At 35.2% G+C, this 26,319-nt stretch overlaps 1 protein-coding gene across 1 annotated transcript in view; it reads right to left on the bottom strand.

Annotated features, from left to right (window-relative positions):
- Positions 1 to 26,319, bottom strand: part of EYS (eyes shut homolog) — a 1,185,765-nt gene that overhangs the window by 860,265 nt on the left and 299,181 nt on the right. Inside the window, 1 exon segment of the mRNA XM_032484469.1 lies at positions 8,679 to 8,792. Coding sequence (XP_032340360.1) covers positions 8,679 to 8,792 — 114 coding nt within the window.

The raw sequence follows: 26,319 nt of genomic DNA, 5'->3' as shown, positions 1-26,319 counted from the left end.
TGAAGCTCAATTTTACTGGTAATGTCTTAGATTTGATCATCATCCTGAGTTCATTTTGAAAATCTTTGCCAGATGGACAGTCTGGAAATAACAATCAGATTTCTTTTCCAGCATAGCAGTCTTGGGTTAAAAATATTTTTTTCTCAAATCTGGTTGGAAACAGTCTGATTGTAGCTCATCTCCCTCCTCTCCTAGTTTATCAAAGGCCATTAAACTAAACTATTGGGTAGTTTCAACACTGCCCTGGAGTCTTCTTTGCCAAGTCTGCGTGCCTGTCTTCTATCTCTCACTTTAACTGGCAAGAATCCCGCCCGCATGTGGTCATATGTGACACGGTTTTCTCCACTCCAGCCTCTGATAATGTCCTCCTGCTCTTCTGGAAGTCATTAGAATTGCCTCACTGACCTTGCATTCTCTTCCCCAAATCATCCCAATGCCACATGCGTTAGGTTTTGGTTATGAAAGTACTTCTAGGAGCTAATTTCTGTTTCAGTTATCTTTACCTATCGAACGAACAAATTATCTCCACAGACTTACAACACCCTGTACCATTTTTCGTGAATACGTGAGTTGACAAGGAGTTGCTTGCTGGAGTCACTGATAAGCTGACCTTTTATTATTATGATATTCACATTCTACTTCTGGTCCTGAATGCATTTTTTCCAAGATGAATATAGCTTCATCACATCTTAAGGCTTTTTAAAAATATGTCTTTTTTCAACTTATCTATGCCTTTACAGTTACATGCATTTCTTGAGACTAAATAAAATCAGGTCTTGGTTTCTATCCAGTGGGATGATTTGGACCACAGTTGGATTTTTTTAGTTTATTGACATTATGCTGTCATTGAATTTTTGTCCACCATTTGGTTTTGTTTTCAGTTATTTGTTTTTGTTTGTTTCATGCTTTTCTACTCTACATTTTTCTGCTTTCTTTTCGGCAATTTTTATTTAAACACATTTATTGGTTTTAACCATACCCTTACCTCTTTACATTATTTTTCCAGTGATTCCATTTGTAGAGTCCACTGAGAGTTATTTTGTGCTATTTCATATAATCTACATCACACCAGTATAGTTCCATTTGTCCCATTTGCTGGACTGTTGTTGCCATATCTATTCCACACATTTATGTTATAAATCTCACAATTCAGGGTTGTTAAGTTTGCTTGAAACAGTTGTAGTGTTTTACATAAATTAAGAGAAGAAAAATTAAACTTTCTAGTCTATTTACCTAGATATTTCCCATTTTCAAGGCCTTCATATCTGCTTATAAACCTGAGTTTTCACTTGGTGTTCCCTTCAGCCTGAAAAGCTTCCTTCAAGATGTGTTCTAGCTAAGGTTTTCTGAGAATGAAGTCTCTTTAGTCCTGTTAAATTTCATTCTGGGCATTGTGATGATATTTTGTGTTGTCCCTAGATTCTGCTTTCTTCCTCTAAGTAAAGATGTAGTTATTAATTGTAGCAGGATGTTAGCGTGGCTGAACTAAAACTCCAAACTCTTTATTTCACTGGTTTGGAAGCCACTGGAACTACTTATCTCTTCATATTTTGAGTGGTTGTTTTCATCGGGAACCTTGGGGTTCCCCTACACGTGTACCGCTCAGTCATCAACCAAGGGTTTGTGCAGTTCATATTAGATTTCGTGCTCCTCCATATTTTGTCCCCTCCTTTCTGGTGTCATTATGTGCTATTCTGGAAGCCTCAGACTGCGCTATGATTCTTCATACCTGTAAGATTATAGCCTTCTGCTATTGTGTCCACCCAGTGCAGACAGAAGTTACCCTCAGGTAAAAATCCACACAAGCACAAATTTTATCCAATTAGAGTTTCTTTCATTTATGAGTTGACTGCTCTCCAATTTCTGCCTGCTTCTGGTCACTGTGCTTGCAAATAATTGTTTTTATAATTTGTTCAGAGTTTATAGCTGTCATCCAAGGAATGGCTTATCCACAGGCTATTCCACTGTTACTGGAAGTCTCGAGGGTTAATTTTGCCCTTTTTGGGTGTGCCTTCTTAAGTCCAGTTTATCTAGATCTCTGAAAGTTCTGATAATGGCCAAAATAAAATCTTCACTGTGCAGTTTTTTCTATCCTTTTATTCCTATTCAGCATTATGCTGCTCCCACGAACCAACCTCCCACTGCTGTTCTCTTCCTAACCTTGTCATTTCAGTTCTTTTACGATAAACAACCTTCTTATATTAATTATTGAATACACCTTATACCTTCTTGCTTCATTAAAATCTTCTCTATTGTGGTTACGCCATATTGTTTCCAGCCCTCTCCAAAGCAGCAGTTTTATTTTATATCATGAAAATTCAAGGTCAGAAAGTGGGATTGAATTCTCCTTATCACTCATTGGCACACAAAAAATATAATTTTCTCAGCATTTATTCAATTCCTAGTTAATTCAATTCTTTTTTTTCTCTCCACTTCAGCTACTATGCACTGATGGAGAAGGATCACACAGATTTCAAGACTGATGCTGAAATAAATTTATGATCTCGACATATGACTGAACTTCAATACTTCCGAAGCTTTTACAACCAAAGCCATTTTTTTAGTAAATAGACAGAACCCAGGAGGATAAGCACTTGGACAGTGAGAAATGTATTGGGTCAAGCAGAAAACCATGGGAGTGGCGAAATGCAATTGACCCAAGTACATGAGGGATGGGAATTCTGTCATGTTTGCTGATCTCTATCTCCTTGGCTCCTCCATTACCTTTCTGCTTCTCTCTATACTTTTTCAAACTTTTATCCTTCTTCAAACATTTTTCCCCAAGTTGAGAAACTTTCTTCCAATAGTTGTGGATTTGAATGTCACGTTTTTAATGCCAAATTAAGCATGAGCTATTTTACACTCTCTTTGAAGTCTCAATTATATTACTGTTTCCATCACTCACAGAAAATAATGACATTATTGAATTCCAGGGAAAATAGGTATCATTGGATGATAAATGCTCCAAATTCCTACCAAAATCTCTGCTCTGACAAATATCTCCGTCTGTTTACTCCATTTAGCTAATTGATTTTTACGTAATGACAGATCTGTCCCTCTTCCTGTCTAAAGCTAATGTTGCCACTAGATTTCTAGATCTGTATCTTACCACGTTCCAGTGACCTCTCGCTAACTATTCTGTTTCCTACAGCCTTACTCTCTACTCTTGTACTGACATCATCCTATGAATACACAAAGATTAATAAGCCTGATTGATCCTGGCAGGAATGAGAGGCACTCAACATAAGAAACTGGAGGATTTTTTTTTTATTAGAAGACCATTCACAAATGTATGGCAGGTGTATGGAAAACCCAAGGGAAGGAGTAGGATCTTTTCTGCAGGTGAGAAAGCAGGACTAGAACCTGAGCCAGGGAGGCTCTATGAGACTTAGTCCTGGGAATCATGTGATGATCAGTGAATGGGGCACAAGTAGCTTGTGGTACCCCACAAAGGAAGTGAGGCAATAAACATCTGTGTCCTTCTCTCTTGTTCTTACTCTACATGGAGCTCTCATTTGCCAAACTCAAATGAAAGCAGGAAAAATATCTGTGATATGGTTTACTCTCCTGGACAGAGGGTAGATCTTAAAAGCAAACAGGTGTCCATATACCCACTTAAAATTTTAGAGAAAATAAATCTTTCTTTTGTCTCACACTTCTTCACTTTAAGCTTATAGCTCCTTACCCCTGACCTGCCAAATGCTCTCAAGAAGGATTCTAGTCTTGCTACTTCCACTTTCTCATTTCATCTCTCTATGTACCCCTCACCCCCTTAAATGTCACCATCAACACTAAACTCCACTGAAACTTTTCTTATGAAAGTTTTCACAGTCTCTCTGCTAATAACTTCTCTGGACCATTTCACACCAAATTGTACTGGGCTGTCCAACAATATTTGATAGTTTCTTACCATTTCTTCTAACCTGACACTCTCCCTTCTCTTGCCTTTTCCTTCTGCTTCTCGTGATGTATTCCCTTGTCTGGCCATGCCTACATTTTGGTTTTCCTTGGTGTCTGTCTTCCCTTTGACCTTGTACAGATTTCTTCCTATCTGATGTCTTAGGGACTGCAGGCCCTCCAGGGCTCTCCCCTATGCTCCAGCTGCACATATTAGGACTATTTAAGGGAGACTTCTGTTTGAATAATTTATAGTCTGACAAGCTCTGCTGGTTTGCTTCTTCCTTAAACATTCTTCTTCTACTCCTAGGGCCCCAGAGCAATAACACACTTATCCACCCTGGGAATCTGAGTATGATTTTTTCTCTTCATTGCTTTACATATCTGAAAATCATAAAAGCCTAAACAGTTCAGATTGTTGCCTAAATATCTTCTGAAATCATCCAGTTACCACTAGCTTTGTTTTTGTATCTATCCTCTAGACAACAGCTTAATTATTGGAAGTACTTAACTTTTTCTCTACTTCCCTATGTAACCCTTCTACAAAAGAAAAAGAAGAAATCCAGTTTCTGAAAATATACAGTTGATTATGGTTTTTCCCCAATTAATGACTCCACCATTTCTCATTATGACTTAATACTCCAAACTCATTACTCTCAGGGTAATTTTTGGCTTCACTGAACATCTTTGAGTCCTTTGAAATCACATGCTTTTTCCTCTGCTCACACTATTTTATTTCATTTGAATTTTCTTCCTAAAACATTCATAGTACTAAGATATTCATGATAGTTTATAAATCATCAATATATGGGTCTTTAAATTCTCAGGGAAGTGTCCATACTCCACATCATACTGAGAATGAGGTTGTCAACTCATGTGGAGAGATCTGATCAACCTGAAAAGCATATGCAGTGAAAAAGTAAAAGAATTGAGGACAGGATGCTGAATAACACCAAAAATTAAAGGTGAGTAATATCCTGAAAACCAAGGAAGGGAAGAATTTTAAAAGACAATAGCAATGTCACCACTTTCCGATTTTGCCGACTTCAAATTATTATAAATACACTGCAAACCAATCTTTCTCTCTAGTTTTCAACTTAATTATGATTTTCCTAATTGTTAGAAAGTCAAGGGTATATTATTTCCAATAGGTGATGCAAATTAAATGTGATTCGTATAAAGTGTAGGTTATAGTTGAGCATTGTTCTGACTCTGGCAAGTCTGCCATTCTATCATTGCAATATTGGGTTACCCAGATGGGACTAGCTCTATAATGACTTATTGATTAAACTCTATAGCATCTTCAATATAATATGCTCATACTTAGAGTTAGTGACAGTATTTTTTCACTTGATATATTTTACAGAAAATGTAGTCAAATATAATTACCCATACAAATGAAGTAGTATATAGGTTATAAAGAAAAAAGATAGGAAGTGTCAAGTTGATATATAATAGTTCTGATCCATTAACAAGAAATACAATTTAAATCATACAAATAAAGAAACATTTGACCAAGCTATTAAAAACCTCTGAGTTCTAAAAACAGATAAAGAAATTAATACAAGAAGCCAAAGGAATTCATTCCCTTTATAAATTATACAAAGAAATGTATCCACATCCTGTACTTATGTTCCCTTTAATCTTGCTGTCTAAATGGCCTCAGGTTCTAACTATTTATATCAAACTAAACATGATGATGCAATTACCAAAAAGGTGTCCAATACTGATGGTGAAATCAGTATCTACTTCAACCTTGTTTTAATTGCTAAACAGAACAAATAGGAGACAAAATCATCAACATCAACTATTAAGTGAATTTTGTTTCTGTTGAGTTCTTATTACGAACTCAATACTTTATAGTACATCCAGTTTATTTGACCTCTCCAAATTTTTTTTATCGAAGTCTAGTTGATTTACAATGTTGTGTTAATTTCTGGTGTACAGCATAGTGATTCATTTATACACATAATATGTGCATATTTACATATTCTTTTTCATTTTTTCCACTACAAGGTATTGAATATAGTTCCCTGTGCTATACAGTAGGATCTTGTTATTTATTTATTTTGTGTGTAGTGGTTAGTATCTACAAATACCGAACTTCCAATTTATCCTCCCACCCTCCCCTTTCCCCCCAGGTAACCAGAAGCTTGTCTTCTGTGTCTCTTGAGTTTGTTTCTGTTTTATGAACATTTGTGTCCTTTTTTTTTTTTTTTTTTTTTTGATTCCACGTAAAAGTTATATCATGTGGTATTTTTCTTTCTCTTTCTGGGTTACTTCACTTAGTATGACGATCTCTAGGTCCATCCATGTTGCTGCAAATGGCATAATTTTATTATATTTAATGGCTGAGTAGTATTCCATTGTGTATATATAAATATCACATCTTCTTTATCCAGTCATTTGTCAATGGACATTTAGGTGTCTTCCATGTCTTTGAACCCTCCAGATTAGTACTCATATTATTACTTCATTAAAAGAATTAAATCAAGTTGACTTCTTGTTAATGTACTCAATTGATCTGTAGTTGACTTTAAGAAACTTTCAGAACGTTAGGGACGGCTGCCTGTATAGCCCTGCTGAACTATGTTGTCCTCCAGGAATGCTTAGTGTAGCTGGGAATTGGCTGCTCTGGACACTGAATCACAGCATCTGTGGCCCCCGGAGCTCAGTACAAGAGTGACTGCGATGTGGCCTGTGAAGGCTGAAAACTAATTGTCCATTATCTGCCCTCTAGTCCTTTTCACTTCACAAGAACTTAAATATATGTACTTAAATCTGCTTTCTAATTACAAGTTCCCATAACAGAGTGTCCTAGCCACAAAACAGCATTATTATTCTGACTTTCAACACACTTAAGCATTTTTATTTTGCTGAGTTTTCTTTCTTCTCTGTTTACCTTCTTGTGCAAACATGTTTAATGGCTAATTACCATTTCTGCTTTTTTATCTTAATTGCTACACATTTAGGGTCATGTATCATTAAAGCTTTAGCAGGTAAGACATTTACTCAAATAATATTTCTATTCTGCTTGTGCACACCTAGCTTTATTGAAATAACATTCTTATTAGTTCAAGCACTTATTTTCTTGAGAACCAAACAATAATTTACATCAAAGCCCTGTCTTCTTTATATTAGCTATTGGAAACCTTTATATTTTAGAAGAAAAGGGTAACAAATTATTTCTTACCTCCAAAATGTGATAGAAATAGAAAAACTATTGCTTTAACAATGATATATGCAACATTACCTCCTAGATTCTTTCATTTACTAAAATTCAGTATGCAGATGGTTCATTGTAAGAATTATAAAATTATCAATAGTTTAATTTCTAGTAAATATACAGTTAAAAATTTGGATTTATCAATCAGACTTTTCTACCAAGAACCATATTAACTTAATATAACTCCATGTGTAATAGGCAATTTGAGGATTGTGGTCATCTTCATCTACTAAGGAAACTCCAAATTCTGAGATAGACTTTGCCTCTTTCAGTGCTTCACATGTTAAGTCTGACAGGAGCAACATTTTCATTATACGTAGTCATTTTCACATCTTGCCTCTACTTCCATTATATTTCATGGACATTATTTTTAGAATTTGAAATTGCTAATTGGACAAGGGCTCCCTTACTCTGTAGGAATGGTTATATTTTTAAACAAATAATAATGAACTAGTATTTGTAAAATATTTCCACACGCACAATTGCACTTATTTCTGGAGGAAAGATGAGTATGTGTACTTAATTTCAGATATCTGTGTGTCTGTGTGTGTGTAACAATAATTTTCCTTTTATGTATGAAATATTTCATACATAAAAGGAAAATTTACACATTGAGGTATGATTTATTCCCATTTATTTCACACATGGAAACATTAAAAAAAACAAACCCTACTTAGTACATTTTGCATAGCAATATAAATTGATTATCACTGAATTTTTGGGGAAAATGTTGGGCACAGACAGCAGATCATGGGGTTTCTCATCCTCCATCACTCATTAAGTGGGCCAGTTCCTCATGATGAATCTCCATGATAAATAGATAGATAGATAGATATAGCAAAACAGATATAGATTGATGTAACTCCCATTGGTCCTGTTTCTCTGGAGAACACTGAATAACACAATTTTTAAATTCTGTGGCTTAGGAAAAGATACTGAAGTTCAAGGAAGTATACAAAAATTGACTTTCTACATACCAGTTTGCACAACAATTTATCAAAGCATGTATTTTATAAGGCAAAATATACATTTATTTAGCTTTTGAAAAAAAATGTAATTCCTTAGCTGAAGCTAAAAAAGCATCATCAAGGTTGAAACCAAATAGAAAGTATCTGTTACTGGCTTACTATATGTTAAGCAAAATATAACTACATTCAAAAATTAAATGAGTGATTAGTTTAGAAAGAAAAAAAAAAAAGAGAAAACCTTGACAATTTCATGAGAAATTGAATGATAGGAAGAAATATATCAACTATAACATGATAGGCTTGTTATGTATCCCTTACCTACTTTGTATTTTACCATTTGGTTGTATCGATGGCCTTTCTAAGAGAAAAATAAGAAACTTGACTGTTTTAGTAGATGTATAAACAAAGCTCAGTTCACTCTGGCTTCTGCCTAAGGGATAATTGGTTGGTCACTTTACAGGCTGACTCTAAGAAAATGGAGGACCAATAATCTTGTTGAGAGACTGAAATGAGATCAGACAAGAGACAGAAATGCTTTTTAAAGTTAATTATGGTTGCTTTTTTCCTTCTCCCTCGGTGACCATTGCCTTTCAATGGAACCATGCATTGGCAGAAATAATTACCAGCTTGGTCAATGCAGGTGGCTCCCTTCCTGCAGGGATGTGAAGCCTATTCATCTACATCTATTTCATATCTTGTCCCTTTGAAAACTAATTAAATGAATTAAAGCTTTAATAAGATAAGCAGGTGTCCAGTTATAATTCTTAAATTGGCCCAAATATTTTAATCCATTTAGGGTGATAGCTGAGATTGAACTCATCAGATAAGAATGCCACATATATTAATGTCAGAATCCACTGATTTCACCTTACTACAAACTGTAGCAACTTCTCTTGAAATTACTAAATGCAGGCAAATCTCTGAGCTGGTAGGCAAAGACTGTTTAGATGTGAACTAATTTATCTTCTGATTTGGAGTCTAGAGGTGAAATAGATATTTTAAGTTATTGGAATGAAAATTGAATGTTAGGCTAAGGGAAATTTAAAGGAAATACTCGTGAACCAACGACATCCTGATGTAAGTCCCCCAGGGCTAAATGTTCTTTTCAGGGCACAGTTGTCAAATGGTGCTTAGCAATAGAGCCAGGGGGATAGACAAATTTAAACTGATCCCTGAGTTCTGTAGATGTAGTGCTCTGCAGGCAAGGTGATGAATCACATTTCTTCCTACTAATTTCACAAAGCAAGCCTATATGGAAAGAAAGGAAAACAGAAATGTCTGCTAAATAGTCTTAACATTTCCTTTTAACTAGTTCTGCAGTGCAGATGTTCCATTAATGCTCCACCAAGAATTTATGTCCCTAAAATCGACTTTTCATATTATATCACTTGGATTGTTTGTTAATTTGCAAAGAGTTTAAAAAAAAAAGAGCTTAAACTAACACTGAATTGATTATTAAGGCTTATGACAACTAGATTTTTGACAATTTTTAACAAGAATATAATATTGACATTGACACATAACACATTGTATTTAAAAATTAGATGAATAGAAATCTTCCTAGTACTATTAAAAGTTATTTTTAATCCAATAAGTTGAAATGAATTGGGCTGGAGAAAAATTAATGTAATATATGTCTAAATGGGAAAAAGCACATGCAACTAAGTAGAAAATCTATTTATATTACTATTATCCCTGCAAAATAAAATATTTAGTGAAAATATGACATTAGAATGTCAAGTTAAACTGAAGAAAAAGTGAAAATTAAAATTGAATTTAATTTTATTAATTAATAAGCAATGAATTTAGAATTAATAATAAATGAAAACTTTGTTTATACTTCAAAAATATTTATTTTGTAATTTGTCTTATGGATCAACTTTGTGAGAAAAAAGGCACATTGAAAACCTTGTAGTTGGGGAGATACCAAAATTCATTTCTCCTGAAGACTTGATTTTTGCTGTCATACAATTTTAAATTATTTTGAGTTTTTGTTCATGGTAAATAGTACACTAAGCTTTTATAAGTGGCTATATATTTCATGAAGATTATTAAGAAGGTTAACCACATAAAAACAGTCTCAGATTTAATAGGAAAAAAGTAGCTGTTAAATTCATGGTTTTCAAAACAAATTTGACTTTTTCAATACCTAAAGGTTAGGCAGTACTTTTATTTTTCATCATTCACACAGGAGTAGAAATAGGCATAGCTTTTGGAAGTTGTATATTGGGCAACATTTTGATTGTAAGGATGGCAGTTTGATAGTACTTGCTTGCATATGAGGGAAGTATTGAGAGTTTCGTTACTTTTTCCAATCTCAGAAAACAAAGGTCTGTCTATTATTAGAACTTCCTCCTAAAGCAAAACACACACACACACACAAATATTTACATATTTTAAAACATGAGCAGCTCTTTATCAAAATAAGGAATATACTATATTAAGGGTCACTGTAGGAGCTACTATGGTAACAGAATGGATGTGGTGTAAAAAAGAAATATTGCAAGTTTTAAACATAAGTATAATGTACTTAGGGTAATAAATCTAAAAAAAACTGGTTCATTTACAAAAGCAAAATATTCATTCAACACCAAATATATCTATCTCCATTATGCTATGAAAATACAGTAAAATAATCCAAGTAGGTATTTTATATATATATTGACAGAAGACTGTATAAAGAAGTTGTGGTGTATTTATTCAATGGAATACTACTCAGCCTTAAAAAATAATGAAATAATGCCATTTGCAGCAACATGAGTGGAACTGAAGATTGTAATTCTAAGTGAAGTAAGCCAGAAAGAGAAAGAAGAATATTGTATGATATCACTTATATGTAGAATCTAAAAAGAAAAAAAAAAGACAAATGAATTTATTTATAAAACAGAAACTGACTCACAGACAATGAAAACAGACTTTTGGTTACCAGGGTGGCAAATGGGGTGGGAAGGGTTAAATTGGGAGTTTGAGATTTGCAGATACTAACTAATATAACTGAAAACTGATACAAACAAGTTTATATTATATAGCATAGGTAACTATATTCAATATCTTGTAGTAACTTCTGTTGAAGAAGAATAACAAAATGAATATATGTATGTTCCTATATGACTGAAGCATTATGCTGTACACCAGAAATTGACACAACATTGTAAACTGATGATACTTCAATAAATATATATTTAAAGAAAATTAAAAGTACAGTTTAGTATTAAGAGTATTTTTGTGGAAATAAAATATATTACATGTGTAATGAAATAGAGTGTGTCTCTACAAATCTCTTGCAAAACCATAGTGAAGGAAAATCTGAAAGAAAAATAAAGTCATATGCAAAACCAATTTAAGTATGCCATCATTCAAAGGATGTACAGGGAGAGGGGAGAAATGGATAGAAGCAACATCAGATAATTGAGATTTACGCTACAGTTTATGAGACATGAATTTAGGAGCCTAAAATACATATATGTGAATGAAAGCTCTAGTCTATTCTGGTTTCATTACCACAAAATTTCATAACATCAAGAATAGAAAGAAAATGTTTAATGTTTCTAAAGGAAAAACAAAATCATTTAAAGTAATAAAAATAATAAAAATGTCCCCCCTACTCAAACATTCTCATGAAATTACTTTAAGGTACACTCCTGATAAACCAGGGTGATAAGGAAAAAAAGAGAAGTAGTATATGAAACCATTTCTTTAATTCAGGAATTCATTAAATATCACATGATAATTAATAATATAATGGTTGGGAAACATCACTGTCTAAATGAGAACATGAAATCAGCGAATGCTGAAGAAATTCTTTTTTCAAAGATAGTTTTGTGTATCCATTCCTCATATAAAGTGGATGTGCAGCTATATTTGTAAAACTTACAGAGAAATTAACTTCTTTAAATACGAAGGAAGAAGTCAATGAAAAATTTGAGCATACACTTAAAAATGTACAAAGAAGGTGATGGTCTGAATAAACTTAAGTTGACCTTTTGAAGAATTTATTCAATGTGAAATAAAATAAAATATTTGATCTCAATGCTAGAAATATCGTCCCTCAAGTGGACTTGGATTATCATGTGTGGAACGTCAGAAAAGAAATGCTGTTGTGGCGTCACTTCTCCAAGGAAGAGTGTTTACATATTCATAATAAAGTGAATGCTAGTGACTTGTTTTCAGTTTTTCAACTTAACTCTTAATCAAGCTTAGGTGGCTTAATTATACTTACATTAATGTGCTGAAATAACGACAATGTAAACACAATTTTGGAGGTGAAAAGGGCTAATTTGGAAAGAGAAGAATAAGGCACTATATCCTTAATTTAATAAAAGTTAGGTATCTGAATTTGATTAAAATATGGAAGCTTAAAGGTATTACTTAGAACTAAAAATACTATTAAGAGAAAGTTGGAGAGGAAAGGTGAATCAGGGAATGAATTAAAAGAAGATTCATCTTTATAATAAAGAGTCAATAAAATCTGTAATTAAATTACAAAACAAAAGAACAAATAAAATATTTGTATGAGCAAAGAAAGGCAATAACAGAAGAAATAAAATAAGGAACTATGTAAAAATGTTAATTTCTTTAGCAAAGCTGAGGGGAAAGATTGTGCTGAGAATCCACTGATTTTATTGGAAGTTCTTTTGGTTTCATTTACCACATTTAATACTCAATTTGGGTTTTCGTTTGTTTGATTTTTAAATATTGTAACAGTTTTAACAACATTTCGTGAAAATATCTCATCTCTTATGAGGTGCTTGAACTGAAAGGAATGAGTATACAAGATTAGGCTGCAGTTCATAAAAATGACTAGTTTTGTGACTATCATTAGGTAAACTAGATCTGTGGTTCTTAACTTTATAATCAAATAAGTTACCTTTAAACTTCAGCTTTCTATTGTGCTATATTAAAAGCTTTCTGTGATTTATATAACATTCTATGAAGTATTCAATTATGTAAAGCAGATTTTATAGTTAATTCAAATAAACCCATTTCACTATATTTTAGTTAATTTATAATCAGTGCCTCTTATGTAATAAGATATTTGAATAAGATAATAATAAGATAATAGTGGTTTTCTACAAAATCTAAGAATCATATAACAACAGAACTACGGATTTAGCAAGAGAGAAGTAAATAAATGTAAAGAACTCTTTTAGGAAAAATTAACAGCAGATGAATTATAAAATAGCCTTATAAATTTCTTGCAAAATAAAAATAAAGCCACTGAACTGTTGGAGAGCCTGAAGGTGGCATTTTTATTCCACTCAGTTATGACTACAATAGCTTAGATGCCGGAACAGAGCATGATTTCCATTTTATGAGGGAAAAAAAAAAAGATAGATTGCTTTCTTTAACTGTGAAAAACATTTTACTGAGTTTCTGGGCATCTCTGTCTTGCTATTATTTTAGATACAAGGGATTTTCAGGATAAAAAAGCTTGAAGTTCTCTAAAATTACCTATTTTTATGTGTGGTTTATGTATCTACCTCCAGATCAAACCAGCTGGGTCACAGTTTGCCAGTGTTTACTGTCGCCTCTTCTCACTTCTGTGAGCCCTACAGCAACCTGGTTAGGCAGGTACTGTTTTTACCTTCAGCGATGAGAGGGCTGGGTGAATAGAGGTTACACAACTTGCTCAGCCCCCTCCTCTGGTAAGTGATGAGCTGTAATTTAACACCAGACAACCTGCTGTCAGATTTATCTGCTCTTTATAACTGCCTTCATTTTAATGGGATCTCTCATTCACAGACTCAGCCCATCTACTTCTGGTGATTCATGCCTGTAGAATAATACATTTGATTACCAAATGGCATGTGATGTTCCCCTATCTCCTGTTCTCGATCTCTCTGTCCAAACGATGCCTGTTGTAGTGTCTCCTGCTAAGGATTTTGGGTCCCTAAAGTCTCAGTGAAGGAGCCTTATCAAGGGTCATCCCAAAAACTGAGGCAAACCAGTCGTGGTTTCCTATAATCACTCCAAACAGTTAATCCATTTTGCCATCGACTCACTCATCTGTGCACACTAGCCAGGTCTGTCCTGGGGAAGATTTGAGAACAAGTGAAGAACAATTCAGGAACTCAGTCTTAAAGTCAAAGGGTGAGGAAAAAAATGTAGTGGGTTTATAACATGAATTCAAGAATAAGCTTAAAAACGTTATATCTTAAAGATTTCTGTTGGTCTACTAACTCGAGCCTAATAATTCTAGCAGGCAGTACAGAAGAAAAGCATTGTAGTGTTCATTACATAACGAGGCATTATTGACTCAAGAGAAGGAATTTTTTTTAATTGAAGTATAATCAGTTACATTGTGTCAATTTCTGGTTTACAGCATACTGTCCCAGTCATGCACATATACATATATTCATTTTCATAGTCTTTTTCATTAAAGGCTATTACAAGATATTGAATATAGTTCTCTGTTTTATACAGAAAGAATTTGTTTTTTTATCTATTTGTATATATAATGGTTAATATTTGCAAGTCTCAAACTAAAGCCAGAAAGAAATGTCACTAGAAGGTCCTCTTAGAAAGGATGTGGGTAACTATTCTGAGACACTCTTACAGATGACACAAGATAAATTTCATATGGCTGTTTCTTAAACTTTCCATCAATATAATCTGTTTTATGCACATCAAAATTCAAAACAGTAAAAACAATTCTATAGGAATTTAGTACGTTTTCTTCTTAACTACATTTAGAAATGTATTATGGAATATTGATGCACAGGTATATTTAGATCATTATACGGCAATTTTTTCCTCCAGTCTAACTTTTGATAAATACAGACAGGAAATATGTTTTAGATTATACTGACTAGTATATACTAGGGCAGGTGGTATGTTTCTTTCACTCCAAAATAAAAAGCCCATGCTCCAGCAAAGAATGGAGTTCACACAAGTATTCAGGGAAGGGTGATGCACTTTTCTAGAAATTGAGGAGCTGTTGTCAAAGCAAAAGTTTCGCTAAAGTTAAACAAGCAAGACAGACTTCATCTGAGGTTATTGTAATAGAGGAGAGAGGCCAGAACTAGGTCTGAGCTTGACTCCACTGTAACAACAGGTGAGATTTTCAAAGCTAGGGCCTGTGATCATAGGTTATATGTTTGCTAAAGAAACAGAAACCTTCCCAGTCTTCAAGTTGTGAGGTGGTGTTGGATCAAGGTGACTGCCAAAGCTAGACTCCTACCCCCTCCACAGAAACTGCGAGGTGGGGTGACTGCATTACAAGGGGCTGGTTCTCAGGTCCTTGAAAGAGACAGCCTGCTGCTGTAGAATTGGCAAGAGGCTTTTAAAAAGATGCCTTCAAAGGGGAAGGGGAAGAATTTACACTTAGAAGTTTGTCTGAAGTAAATGCCCCAAGAAAATGGAGAGGGACCTCTGTGTTTAGGTCACTTAGATTCTATAAAGAAACAGAGTGAGAAGAGAGGCAGGAAGGCAGGTGAAGCTAGTCTAAACTTCAGTCAAACTGAGGCAAACCTCAAGGCTGTCTTCTTGGTCTTATTAAATTCTTGTGACTGATAAGACACTTGGTGAAGTTTCCTACAGTCCTGGGGTTCCCAAAGAGTGGGAGGAAATGATAAAATATCAATATATAGTCTTTCTTTCCTATATTGAAATATATATAGTCAGTTACAATGTGTCAATTTCTGGTGTACCACAACATGTGCCAGTCATGCATGTATTTTTATACATATACTCATTTTCATATTCCTTTTCATTAAAGGTTATTACAAGATTTTGAATATAGTTCCCTGTACTAGACAGAAGAAACTTGCTTTTTATATATAGTAGTTACCACTTGTAAATCTTAAACTCCCAAATTTATCCCTTCCCATCCTCTTTCCCTGGTAACCATAATATTGTTTAAAATATCATTATATATTCTTAATATGATTCTCTTCTCACTCTCTGGTGAAGTTTGAATAACACAGGTCTCCTCTCCACCCTAAGTGAATACATCACCCCATCCTCCCCCAGGTCATCGTCCCTAAATATGCCTCTGAGTTGTCTGATCCCAGCTTCCTCTAATCAAACTGAATGCTTCTGGCTGCAAACTTGTATTTCTAAAAGAAAAGTTTCATGAAATGTCCTACAGTTTCAGCTTTCAACTGATTCCCCACCTCTCATGCGTATTTTGAAACTCATCTATTAAATAGTTTTAACTGATGAAAAGAGGGAATTTATACTCTCAGACATCAGGAGGGTCTGACAAGACACCTACAAGTAAGGCATTTTGTTGTTTTATTTTTTTCCAAATTTGACACTTTAATCTTTATGCAAATCTTGAATTTTACACCATGTTTTATCCTTCTTAAGGTACAGTTCATTAATATCATGATAGGTATAAATTTCTATGGCAACTTGACAGTCCAAGGTGTAGCTCCAGTTATACTTGTGACACTGAGTTCTGAATGCTGCTCATTAAGCCTTCCATGCATTCCCCAGGGTATAGAGCTCTAACCCAAGAGGTACAGACTTAGAGGATAAAGTGAAAAGCCCCCAGAAATATGAAAATCTGTGGTTGACTTCCCTCCTGGTGGTATGTCTCCAGTCCTTTTCTCATGCATCCTCTGCTCCAAGCATTAACAACTTTTTAAATGCCTGCAGTTTGCCTGGTTCTTTTCAAAACCTTGATCAAAAGTCATCTCAGGAAGCCTGTTCTTTTCAGGTAATGGCAGTTACTTCCACCTTTATAGCATGTACACCTTCCTCTGCAGGATTGCTTGTATATCTGTCTTTTACTTAAAAAATGTAGGCTTTTGAAAAGAAAAAAAAAAAAAAAAAGGAAGTATCCATTCTGTCATCTCTGGCACAGATTGGTGCTTAAAAAATTATTGTTAAATGAATAAAAAATTAACAGTGACTGAATACACATAAATGGTGATGGTATTTTATCTCTAAAGGACACATCATCATTTCCGATCCTGTTTATGACAAATCATCAACAAAACACTAAAATTCCAAGTGATGTAATGAATAATTTAAAGATTGTCAGAAAGGGGACTTATGATAAACTGTTTTCCATTTCTGATTGTGTTCCGCGTGATTTGACAACAATAGCCACATTTAAGGTGTGCATGCCTATGATTTTAGAGCTTTCATTGCCAAAATGTAGATGGAATTTAAATGAGATTTCTAATTTGATTCAGTGAGCTGGAGTAAAGTCTCTTCTTGTTTGACAAATAAATTATTAAGTATAACCAGCTTGAATGCATTCAATAACCTAGTAGGCATGCATCCTTTTAGTTTTTGAATTCATAGAATACAAATAGTGAAGCATTCTATATCATATTTTAAAATAATTTTAGATGCTTATTTCTAAGAATTTTTATTTTTCTTCCTAATATACTTCCAGGTCTGGATTTCAATACTGGCTAAAACACACAGAGTTTCAAATAACTTTCCCTTTTCAATGTTTAGCTAGTTTTTTAAATCTGTTTCTTGATGATATTCTCTTCAGCCAGATTTCTCCAATTACTTCCTCCCTCTGGGCTAAACCAGACTGTGCAGGGTTTCTCTTCATGGCAGCCATAAAGGAGGAATGAACCAGTGACCAAGAAGCAATCCTAATAATCAGAATCCTGTTTCACACACACTATCCCAAACAGCCTTTTTGTACTCTGTCTCTTCTGTTCCCTCCTAGTCTTAATTGCTTTTGTGGTTTGCCTAGCTCCTGAAATTCTTTCCTGTCTTCTGTCCATTGGTTGGTGCTACCATCTTTTTTTTTTTTATTAAAAAAAATTTTTGTTGACGTATAGTTAGTTACAATGTGTCAGTTTCTGGTGTACAGCATAATGTCCCAGTCTCACACACGCACACACATATATGTATAAATATATTTGTTTTCATAATATTTTAATGTTATCATCTTTTATTTACTCATTCTTTCATTCAACTATCCATTTTTTTCCCTGCCTACTGTGAGCTCATGTCACTGAAAGAATCCATTGATTTATAGAAAACATCAACTATACCACTACCTTCACATGACAAAGACCCCCAAGTCCAAATTTCCGTTCCTACCTGGAATGAACACCTAACTCTTCCAGGGCTAAATAAATAATTAAACATCAGTTGGTAACACCACTTGGATACATAGTAGGCATCACAAATTCAACATAGGCAAAACGAAACTCTCTCTAAGCAACTCTACCCTTTATTCTTCCTTATTTACAAGTTATAAAGCCTAAGAGTTATTTATTCCTCCTTACCAACATTAGATTTATCAGCAAGTCCTGGCAAGTTTACCTATAAAAATATCCCAAGTCTGTATTTCTCTCAATTACTAGCATCCAAGTCTGTCATAATTATTTCTCTCGCCAAATAAAAGCAATATTTTAACTGGTTTCCTTGTTCTAACCCTCACTCTCCTATAGTTTACATCACACTCAGAGTGATTAAAAAAATATATATATATATATATATAATCACAGCATATAAAACCAGTATGATAGTGTCTGGCAGTACTTCAAATACAATCCAAACTCCTTGCCTTACTTGATGTGGCCCCTGACAACTTCTCAGCCCCCAGCCCACACCACTTCTTTCTTGTTTACTTGGTTTCCAGATATATTGGATTTCTTCACGTTCCTAACACGCCAAACTCATTGTTACCTGGTTTTGTACTAGCAGCCCTCAAAACCTAGAATGGCCTCCCTGGGATAACTCCTTATTTAGATTTCAATAAAAATGGAATCTTCTCAAAGAAGTTTATCTTGGCTATCCAGTCACTCTCTCACATTGCCCCATTTTATCTTGCTGCATAGGAATTATTGTACATACACACGCACACAGAGGTCTGTGTGTTCTTGTATATTTCTTATTTTTGTTGATCTGGTTTTTTTTTTTTCCCCCAGTGGAAAGTTAGCTACCAAAGAGCAAGAACTGTCCTGTCATTAACTTCTTCCCTATCAGCAAAACAGAACTTGGTACAAAATGATACCACATTAAATATTTTAAGTGAGTTAATAAATTCTTGGAAGGAAGTGTCCATTATTACTACATAAATATTACATAGGGATATAACCACATGATAATATATAAAAAAGGAAAAAGTTAGAATGAAAAGATCTGAATTCACATATTTTATAATTTACTTTTCTAAAATTATACGTAAAAGACTTTTAATCCTCAGAAAAGCTTATTGATGCTAGCACTATTAATCTAGTCATTATCAGTCTGTTTATCCTGCTGAATTTGTTTTGATCAAATTCCTCTTTAGGTGTATTTGGCTTTGTGTACGGTTAATAACAATGTAAAAAAAAAGTCTATATTTATTATAAAGATTTCACTGTACAGCCTGGTGTGTTAGGTTTCCTCTTAGGTAGAAAAGAGGGAGATGAGGCACTTGGGACTGCTTCCGTGGGGGTATTGGAGTAGAGTATGGCCAAGAAAGTTGGAGGAGATGGTCCTTTAATTTCAAATCAAGTCGGGATTCCAGCTACTTCATTTACAGTCCAGATCAGAGTTATGGCCACGAAGCCTGATCTAAGGACCTGGGAGGAAATCAGTACTTCCATTAATGATGATTCAAATGAGGTAGAAACCTACAGTTACAGGAAATGTCTCTTCTTCTGCTCCCAGTTTCCATTTAGAGGAACTTTGCCTTAAAACTCTTGGCCTCCTGGCACCTCCCAATATTCCTCCCCACAAATGGTGTAATGAATTTCCTGAGATGAGGGAAATAGCCTTTGGTTCAAAGTTCTTAATTTAGGTGGAGCTAATGCAATTGGCAGGAGAGTTGATTATTGTCCCCTAACTATCTAGTTAGGGGCAGAACTAAGTATGCTGATCTGTTGACTGGATATACCCATTTGGGTGTCTCATACTAGGCTATGTCCTTCTAAATATCATTATTAATCAATTTAATATGTTGGTTCTTTGTGGGATGGCTGTGCCATTATTACACATTGATTCAAACTCAGACGTGAAAGAACACTATTTCTTGGTTCAAACACTGACAGACTCAACTTGTTTAACGGCGACCTGTGTATCTGTAATATCAGAAATATGCTTTCCCCCTTTTCCTTCTGTTAGGCAGTTAGACAGGTCAGGGCACTGGGCAAGGGGAGTGGAGAGGGGAGGGAACAATCTAGAAGATAACAGTATACCTGCCCTCAGGATAAGGGGCTTCTCTAAATGAGTGCCAAGAAAGAAACCAGAGAGAGGCATCTAGCTGCAACTCCATATGAGACAGAAGGACTTGACCTGACATGACCCAGTGCTCATTACAATGTAATTAGCATTGTGGTTTAGGCCCCCACCATGGGCCTTTCTGTGTGCATTGTGGGGAGGGACATGCACAATGAGGAAAACGTTATACAACCTACATGTGCCATTCAAATGAAGTCAACTGTCAAATTAGCTTAAGACAGCCCCTAGGCAACCACACAAAAGAAGCAGGGACTAGGAGAGTCATTGCTTTTCCTCTCTTGGATCCGCCCGCCTTCAGCCCTTGGAGGTGCACTTTTGCTCTGCTAATAAACTCTATATTTACACAGTGCTTTGGTCTCCCCCTCTGAATTCTTCCCTTTCAGGTAAGACAAGAACTGGGGCTTTTCCCCTTCTTGGGGTTACACTTGCGCAGTATTACAGATAGAGTTTTGGACTATTGTAGATTCTATGGTGATAAATTGGGAAAAAGAAATGAGTATTAAGGCCTTGAACTGAAAGTTGAGAAGTGAATACATAATATCTTAGACAAAGGGGATGGATGGGCAGGATGGCCCTGCATGGTGAGATTAGGTAGGAAGGCTGCTACTTAATTTTGATGTCCGTATATAGACTCGACCACAAAGTCCAGACATGGGGCATGGAAGCGGCAGGGTGAATTGACACTTAATTCCTTCTGTGAATAAATCCCTAGGAAGTCCTTGATCTATTTCTTCTTAACTAAGAGCCTAGACATGCTGAGCCTGCAGGCATTTAATAACATGATGGGCAGTGTGAGTTTATAAAACAGGTGGAAACTAACAGATGCGTATGAAACATTTGGAGTGACAATATAAGCTTGACAGAGGAACTCTCATTAATTGAAAATCCACTCACAACTGTGATACTTTTGGTTAACTGAAAATATTTGCTTCACAGATTATAAACTCTGATGCTGATTAAACTGTTTTTTTTGTCTTGAAAATTAAATCACAGGATATACTTATTTAAAGGTCGTTTATTTGAGAAAGCAAATACTTAAAAATACACAAAATCAGATTTGTAGTGACTCTTCTAGTGTTTTCACATTTCTCTAGGAAACTTTTAGAACTGGCCATTGACCTTGAAAACTCAGATTTTTGACAATATACTGAAGAATATGAGTCACGCGTGTTAGTTTTCAATCTCCACTCTTCCTAATTCCCTGAATCCCTGCCCCCAAATATGACCATCACCATGAGGACCAAACCCATACACATCAATGGCATTTGTTCTTTGGGATATTTCAAAATATATACAATTTAATGGCATTGTTGCCAAATAAACTTATTGGCTATCTTTAGTTTTTGTTATAATGTCTCAGTTTAATGAATTCAATGACAATCAAGAAACTAAAGTGGCTAAGGACACTGTTGATTGTTGATGGTGGGGCATTTTCAAAGCCATGGAATCTTAACTTGGGTTAATGCCAAGTGTTTTTATGCTTGATCCTTCAGAGGATCTGCATAATTAGTGGATAGTTAATTAATTAAATAATCTATTTCTTAATTAAATGTTAATATTTTTCAGTGTCCAAACATAAATATTTTTGGTAGAATTAAGATGGAGTTGGTGAAATTATACCAAGTTGGTGTAAGTTTCTTAAAGCTGTGAGCCACATAAGTGTTAGAAATTATCTCTGATTGTATCTTCCACAGTTTTGAGCCACAGTTTTGAGGTCATGAACAATTGATAATGACAAGATCACTCCTGGTAATTATACACTTGCAGATTTCCTAACAGTAATAACAATATGGAAACCCATTTTCCTATAATGCTCGATCTTAGAAATGAATCCTTCCTGTGTATAATGAAGTAGGAGTTTATTAGGCATGCCATCAGAGTCGAGAGGAAAAGTACAACAGCCCTATTTCATGCTACAGTAGACTTTACATCAGTGAGCACTTGGAGAAGGAGATATTAGATTTACAGAAATAATCTTGTTTCAGTTTTCAGTCAAAATTACAACACATTCAAAAGTCTGAGTACAAATTGATTCAAGCTTGAATTCATCAGGGAAACTATCTAAATTGGTTAGATTTTATGCTTTCAAATCAGTCCCTTTCTTAGTAGACCTTGCTAATCATATACTAATCTCTGCAGTGAAAGCATTTATTCAGAGTTACACGGAGCCCGGTGAGGATCCTAATGAGATGCTCCACATGCAGCAGTTGTAAGACGGGCTATGCAATGTCTTTTTAACCATGTTGGAAGAGTGAAAGGGAATGATCATTAAATACAATAAGTTGTATTTCACATGTTGAATTCTTATTCTTGAACGGACATAGTACAGAAAGTTAGTGATCTATTTCCTAATTATACTTTTAAGTCATTTACGAAATTGGCCTTGTTAGGAAGAAAGTGGCAATGCATTTTCCAAGAATGAAGCGATCTACTTCCATTATCACTAATCCTAATGATCTGTGTCTGTTGTATTAGGGTCAAGGAAGGAAAAGAATCAGACAATAAGAGAAAGTGAAGTATAACCAAAAAGGGACAGAGAGATATGTACATAAAGAATTCAGTAGGAAACAAAGTTCTAGACTAAAACAAAGTCCCCCAGCAAACTGTTTTTAAAATCGGGATTAAAATGCGCATGTCTAAACCAAGGACAGGGTGTTCCTTCTGAACTTTTATAGTCTCTGACCAGTTGGTGTCCAGGACAGAGATTGAAGTGGAAAAAAATCAGCACATTTAATGAGATCTAAGATGCCACAGATTGATAAATACATCAATTGTTGGGCATTCCCTGGCTTTAAAAATGGTAAAATGTGGAGAAAAGCAAAAAATGTGCTTTAAAATGTATGAATACTTTGTAACCAGAAATAAATGACTGCTGATTTGGATTAATTAGTGTCCAGACAGGAGACAGCAACCACATTCATAACTTAAAAGAGAAGATATAGTATAAAGAATTAACTAGCAAAATTGATTACTAGGAGGAGTAAAGATATTTCTGAGGAATAGCACCATTAGAGCATTCCTATGGCAGGAAACGTGCCCAAATACATGGACAGATTAACGGTAGAAGGGTCCTATGGCAGAGAGAATGAAATTTAGTGGGACCCTGTGGGCAACACCCCCAACCCCTGCCTCCGGTTTACAGAAAAGCTGAAGCCTCCCAGGCCTCCCTGAGTCACAGAAGAGCAGGCTTAAGCAGCTGATGATTAGAACAACAGCGGACTCACTGTCTGATGAACTTTCCTGGGTTATCTTACAGATGCTGTAACCGCCACCAGGTAAGCAGCTGTCTGCAGGAAACCGCCCCAGCAGGAAACTCCTTTTCTTGTCAGTTTGGCAAAACTATATTGTAACTAACCTTAAACTTAAACTAGCCTTAAACCTTAAAGCACCCCAACACCCTACTCATCTCCAGCCTCAGCACATCTTTCAAGTCTTTTGATCACACAATATCTCACCTACGTTGTTGGTCATTTTCTGCAGATCAAAGAAGTAGGAACGGAGAATAAATAATTAACAGATGAGCAGGCCTCTTCCCTAGCTTCCCCTTCAGTCATCTCATGAACAAACTGTGTGAACAACGTAACATCTTAGGAAAATTCACAAGGAATTGACAGGCTTATAGGCAGTGGGGGATGGCAAGGACTCTGACTACCTTATCTCAGTGATCAACTGAGATTACTCCTCACTTCCCTTTAAAAACATTCAGGGTTGAGCAGAATCTTCAGAGATATATTTTGGGGGATGCTAAACCCACCATCTCCCCAGATTACCAGCGTTCTTATTAAAAGCAATTTTCCTTTCTATTAACATTGCTTCTTTCACTTGCTGATTTAAAGAGCAGTGAGCAGCCAGCAGTCCATCCACATTTGGTAACAAGAAGACTCTGCTCTCTCAAAATGATGGTGTTTTATTTACTTTTTAAATTTGATGTCACTACCTGCTTTTGATGCTTTTAATATCTTGTGTTGAATGTTATGGCATTAATACATAACCTGTCAATAATGTAATCACAATTTCAGTAAGGCAGATCCCTCTGAAAGAGGCAGCTATTAATTCTGCCACATGCTAGGAAGTTAACTGTGTGAAGGTGAAATCCTCACTTCTACTTCCTGGCCATTAGTTTAATTTATGTAAAAGCCGTCGTATTGTTAAGCTTAATGTTAATTAGGAACACTGTCGTTCTGCACCCTATCGCTACCTTTTCTTAACCTCTTAGAAACTTTTCCAGTTTACTGAAGAGTTAATTGCATGAGAAGTCTTCATTTTTCAATCCTCATTCTGTCACCTTGGATAATGCCAACATCCATTTGGACCACCCTCCTCTCAGTGTACGCCCCATTTCCTTAATGTTCTGTTTTCCAATGACCTTCATATCCCATTCACATTAGCTGCACATTCCCGTGGTGGCTAAGCCATGAATATTGTCCTCCCCATCACAGGGCTCCATCTCTCAAATGATAATGCAGATGTTCTGCTGATATATTGTTAATCACGTGCAATGTCCATCACCTACCCTTGTTGCCCATTCTCAGTTTCTCCCACTACACTTTTAGTGTGGCCTTTTTACCTTTTTTCTTTCATTCCATGAAACCACCCTCTTGCAAATATTTCAATTATCTTGCTGGGTTTTTGTAAACGACATTCACCAGGGAAGAAAAGTTTGGCCAGAACTTCCCAACTGTGTGTCAGTGTACCAATACGTAGGTTCTGGCTGGGTGTAGATAATTACCCCTTTAGCTTAAGGCCAGATGGCAATTTCCAGAATAATCACACATAGCAGGCCAGCTAACTCTGACTTTAAGAAGCCTTATTTGTATATGTCAAGTGTCATAAGATGTTACCAATTTTTGTGTGTACTCTGATGTGAAAAAAAAATGTTGGTAATCATTGCTTTGAATGAATACAATAATCTAATTTGTTGGTGCTAAATTTAAACTCTGCTAATAAACCATGCTCTCCAGTATCTATAAAATTCTGATGCTGTTCGTGAACTCATTTTAGATACCAGAGTATACTTTAAAATTTCTCAGGGTGGGAGGATACAGCTCAGTGGTAGAGTGCATGTCCTGGGTTCAATCCCCAGTACTTTCATTAATAAACAAACAAACAAACAAATAAACCTAATTACCCCCTCAAAAAAAAAAATGAACAACAACAGCAAAAAGAGACACACTGAGGTCAGAAACAATTAATTAATTAATTAATTAAATTTCTCTACACCCCTCTAACTTCTAATCTTGCTAACATTATACTCTTTCAAGAGAAGACTTAACTTTTTACCACACAGAGCAAACAGCAGTTATAAGAGAACTTCATCAGATTCAAGACTTTTACTCCCATGTTTAACCGCATTTCTTCCTGTATTTTTCACATATGTATATTTTTTGTCCCTAAGGGAAGTAGTATCTTGTCATTGTTACCCTTTCCCTACAGTTTTGGGGGAACTTCTTCCATTATCTCTCCTCTCATCTCTGGAATCTTCAAAATTCCCCTTTTTACTGTTTTTCCTCATCAGCATCTTAAAATATCCTGCCTAAAAAGAAAGCAAAATGAAGCAGAAAATCTCCATTGTCCTTCATCTTTGAATTTTTTTCCTCTCTCACTCTTTTCTGCCAAGCTACTTAAAAAATTTATCTACACCCATTTCCTCATTTCTGCTCAATTGCAGTCACACAACAAGCAACTTTAACCCCTCTGTCTCCAGAAATTGCTCTTCGGTAATGTTACATCATTAAAGATAAATCCAGTTTGTCATCTTGGAGGCCCCATCCTATATAACCTTGAGGTTGCATTTGTTAGTGTATAATTGTCTCCTCTTTTAAGTGAACTCTTCTCTTTGCTAGAGTTCTCACTGTTTTTTACCTTTATTTTATGTGTCTCCTGATGTAGCACCCCCCTTTTAAACTCACATCTTAAATATTAACAAGCCTCAGTTTTTGTCGTGGGTCCTTTTTCTCTTCTAATCTGCACCCATTCCCTGAGAAAACTCATATACATATATATTATAGTATATTGGTTATCATTTTTATTGTCAAATGGCTGTATAGACAAAATGATCAATATCAAGACCTACTCTAGTAA

The sequence above is a fragment of the Camelus ferus genome, chromosome 8 (genome assembly GCF_009834535.1).
Source record: "Camelus ferus isolate YT-003-E chromosome 8, BCGSAC_Cfer_1.0, whole genome shotgun sequence".
NCBI lineage: Eukaryota > Metazoa > Chordata > Mammalia > Artiodactyla > Camelidae > Camelus > Camelus ferus.
This window is presented reverse-complemented; position numbering and strand designations above follow the sequence as displayed.